Source organism: Setaria viridis, chromosome 5 (assembly GCF_005286985.2).
Source record: "Setaria viridis chromosome 5, Setaria_viridis_v4.0, whole genome shotgun sequence".
Classification (NCBI taxonomy): domain Eukaryota; kingdom Viridiplantae; phylum Streptophyta; class Magnoliopsida; order Poales; family Poaceae; genus Setaria; species Setaria viridis.
This window is the reverse complement of record NC_048267.2, coordinates 2,667,976-2,672,260: the sequence shown is the minus strand read 5'-3', so window position 1 is coordinate 2,672,260 and position 4,285 is coordinate 2,667,976. Positions and strand designations below refer to the sequence as shown.

The 4,285-nt window shown below is 47.9% G+C and overlaps 1 protein-coding gene across 1 annotated transcript; it reads right to left on the bottom strand.

Annotated features, from left to right (window-relative positions):
- Positions 1–1,307: 1,307 nt before the first annotated feature.
- Positions 1,308–3,069, bottom strand: LOC117854889 (early nodulin-like protein 18). The gene is made up of 2 exons (XM_034737153.2): positions 2,636–3,069; positions 1,308–1,989 (listed from the first exon to the last, which is right to left on the bottom strand). The coding sequence occupies exons 1-2, from the start codon at positions 2,841–2,843 to the stop codon at positions 1,508–1,510; spliced, it is 690 nt and encodes a 229-aa protein (XP_034593044.1). The 5' UTR covers positions 2,844–3,069; the 3' UTR covers positions 1,308–1,507.
- Positions 3,070–4,285: the final 1,216 nt, after the last annotated feature.

The following is a 4,285-nucleotide window of genomic DNA, read 5'->3' as shown; positions in this document are numbered from 1 at the left end:
ACTTGACCTATCCATGGAGGTAAATATGATTTTTCCTCTTAAAAAAAGCCAACCCATTTTCGATGATGACACATCCAAAAGAAATTTCGGAGTTAAGTTGGTCCAGACCACTAAAAGCTTGTCGCATCCAATTGAAACAAATGGAAACGCCGGCCCGCTGTTGGCTTTCTAGCCCAACTCCGGCCTGCAGCGCCAGAGGAAAGTGGACTCATTTGTAGCTTATTTAGCCCGCTCGTGCTGTGCTATGGTGTTTCCTCTGCTTGTACAACTGAAGCTGTGATGAATTGTGATCACACTCGTGACGCAACTGTATTTGTGAGTTTAAAAGAAATTAATACAAATTCAAACATACTTGAATACTAAGTAAACCAAAAGGTGATCAATACTAGTAGTATTTGATCAATTTGTTCAGCTTCAGATAACTTATGTAGTGCCAATATACAATGACACAGCAGGCTAAGTGTTAATCTATTTCATTATCAAAACACTATAATCTTTTTCGCTATGCTACCCTTTCGTGGTCCGTTTTGTAATAAAGGCTGAATATACAGTATAACATTGTTATGTAGACCCAGTATATTGAGCTATTCTTTTATCTAAAAAACAAGTACTAATTTTTTAAACTCACCTAGAGGATATCACTTAGTTGACTGAGAAATTATTTAAAATCCTTGTAAAAATAATTGTTTGATGTAACTAAAAATAACGCGATTGAATATTTATAGTAACGTTTTCAAAAGATTTAACATAATAACTATATATAGTTGCGTGAAAGTGAAACACACACAATTCCTTCATCCATATCCTGTTCACCTTGAATCCAGATATAGGTTTGCCAATCTAAGTTAACATGCTATAGAATATTTGACCAAATAATATGAATAGTTTGTGTAGCCAAGGGCGGATCCAGGCTCAAAATTCATTGCTGTCATCCCCATTGAATGATGCATAGTCTTCATTCATGAACCCTAATTTGCAACGGAACTTGCAGTATTTCATTGCTGTCCGGTGACAGCATGGAACAGAGCTGGCTCCGCCCCCTGCGTGTAGCTGTGAACCGTAAGCATTTTCTCAACACCATTTCTAGATATCAGCATCTTTGTCAAATCAACGATTTTGTCTCGCAATTTTACGTCTCTAATGACGTGATTGAGGGCCTGATTCAGTAATTATAGTAATAAATCTACTTTTGTGATTTTTTATGTTTAACATCTTATGATTGCAATCTTACTTATTAAAGGCCTTTGACCCTGAGCTAGCTGAAGGCTGAAGCAGCAGGCCAGCAGAACTCCATGAGAAGACAAGGCTCGATCCAAAGAATGGAATTGTTATTATTACTGTTATCATCACCCCATACAAATCGAAGAAATGGCACACTATACAATCAAAAGCATTTCATTAACTAATAAACCTGTGAAAACCCTGCTACTACTTGACTAGCTATATTACAGATAAATTACAACAACAAATCTCATAGTCCAGGCATGTGCGAGATGCCCTCGCATACTTACACCGCAAAGAGCGCGGTGACCAGCGGCATCACGGCCAGACAGATCCTGGCCAGAGTCCGGCTTGAGCCCGAGGTGGTATCGTCGCCGCTCAGGTCGCCGTCGGACGCGCTGGGCGTGGTGACGTTCTTGGGGTGGCTGAAGTCGAGCACGGCGGCGCCGTCGGCGGGCTTCGCCGAGGGCGCGGGCGCGTCGGCGGCGGGCGGCCTGAGGTCCGGCGGCAGGCCCTGGCCGTGCGCCACGTCGATGGCGAAGCCCTGGCCGTTCTCGCACTGCTCGCCGTCGTAGTTGCCCGAGAAGAAGTAGGTGCGGCCCTCCCTGAGGAGCGGCACGGCGACGGTGACGGCGTCCTTGCTGAACTCCGGCGCGGCGGCGGACCACTCGACGGTGTCGTCGGGGCCCGAGTCGTTGTAGTCGCAGCTCTTGAACAGCGTCGCGTTCCGCGTCTGCACCACCGAGTGGTTCTTGTCCGTGTTGAAGACTGCACGCAGCACGCAGAGAAGAAACATTGATTAAAGGGAGAAGGAAAATTCGACAGGGTTAGTCGCGTCATCAATCAGATTTTTCTCTCTCGCATGATTGTTCGTTGATTTGTCATGAGACGAGATTGATTATGCAGTTGGATAAGCAAATGTGTAACTGATAATTGCAGTGATGTGGTAACTGATAATTACAGAGTACGCAGTAGTCTTCAGGTTCCAACAAGATCATATCATGGCGGTATACCATAATGCGCTTTGGCCATGTTCTTGTAACGTGAAACGACAGCAAATAAAGTACACTATAGCAACTGCAATCACATGCATGGAGGCTGAAATGGCGATTAGCAGTTTACCACCTTGATTAGATAACTAATCCGATCCACACCAGTTTTTTTTTTGGTTCTGTTTGTGATGGTGATTGATAAGCTGAAAATGATCAGGAAATGGAGGCCATGTGCATCAGGAAATGGAGGAAGGCGACTGCTCTCGATGCATCGACCACCACGACAAGCACCGAAAATGAACAAATCCCCAGGCCTTGGCAAAGCAGAACTGGACTGGGCCTAACAGTTAGCTACGCTTAACTACTTGATCGCTGCAAATCAAGATGACCAGCAACAGAGCAGGTGCAGGGTTTTTACTCACTGAGGAAATCGCCGAGGCTGAAGTTCTTGATGCCGTCGGCCCACGCCTGGTAGTCGACCCCGGGGAGGGTGAGGCCGTCGTACCAGCCCTTGTCGTCGCCGACGGTGTAGTTCTTGTACGCGTCGGCGCCGCGCGGGGCGGCGGCCAGCGCCAACACGGCGAGACACGGCAGGACCAGGCCGCGGTGGCGGCCGCCGGAGAGCACCATTTCGGTAGCTACTTAGCTAGTGTGGTAGGTTGCCCTCTCGGGGAAGAGACGAACAGATTCTGCTCCTCCGATGAGTGATGATGGATGTCCTCTGCGAGTTGGGGGCTGACGGGCTTAAAAGAGTGATGGAGCTTTAGAGAAAGCGGCTGGGTATCATATCCTTTGTTGTACAAGACGCCATGGAGTTCTCCCGTATTGCAGGATTGCCACTGTAATGTTTATGTTCACCGGAGATGGATAAATGAGAGACGAAGAACACTTCGTCGCGCCGCCGGAGTTGAGGGGCAGCATATTTTACCTCGTTGTGCAGGCACGGTGATGTGTGTCGGCAGGCGAGCAGGGGGTTTTTTACCTGCGCGAGATGATGGGCAGGCGAGGCGACGTGGTTCCGTTTCGGTTGCCGCGTCCCGTCATTGGATCTGCTGCGCCTGCGCGGCGACCCTTATCGCTCCCTCCCTTTCAGTACAGCTGCATGTAGGAACAACAGGTACGATGCATTCAGCACATCCTCACAGGAATCTGCTGGTATTTGTGGTACAGTCCGTCTCAATGCTGTGATGAAATCTAAAATGCGCGCGGAATTCGAATGTATTCTGCACCCCCAAATTAAAGGCAATATTCATATATGCATCACGAATCAAGATGGGTCATGGCATTTGTGTATATATACGTTGCTGTCAGAAGCAGGACTAGTTTCAAGCTGCGGTAATAACAAGTTTAGGCTTTTTTCATAGGAACACAAGTTCAGGTTTTTGGATATCATGAAGCCATGCGCGGCACATCTGTGACCTGTCCGTTGGTGTACTTCGTCAGTACCTGCTGAATGCTACGGCAGTTGTAAACTCCACTTTGCCTGACTGCTTTAATAAACAAACTAGCTAGGAGCTCGTTCGCTTGTTCTTATTTTACGTGCACCAAATCATTGGAGGTTGTTGCAAGTGCTTGTTCGGTCGTCTCTGCTGATTCCACTGCACAGCTGCCCCAATGCTTGTACAGAAGAAGAAGAAAAGGAGAAGGGACGACAAAGACGGCTTACCTTGAATCGAACCTGAATTTTGACCTGTGATTTTCTGCGTTTGTTTAGCACCAGCTGCTTCTCTATATACTATACTCAATGACAGGGAGGTCGATGCTGATAGGCAGACCGATGCTCGTTGATGTGATAAAAGAATGTTAGTTATTCAATAAATGACGCAACTAGGGGGAGAGGGCTCTCCCCTTATCGGTGAGAGCCCCTCCGTCCTCGCTCCCCAAGCCCGCACGGTTTTATCCCTTCGCACGTGGTAAAAGAAAAAAAACGCACGCATCACTCTCTCCCCCGCGCGTCCCTCCGCCCTCCTCTCCCCCACCGCTGCCACCCTTCACCTCGGCAGTGAGGTCCGCCCTCCTCTCCCACTCCCCCTCCCCCTCCCCTTCCCCTTTTCACTTTCTTCCCCGCACAT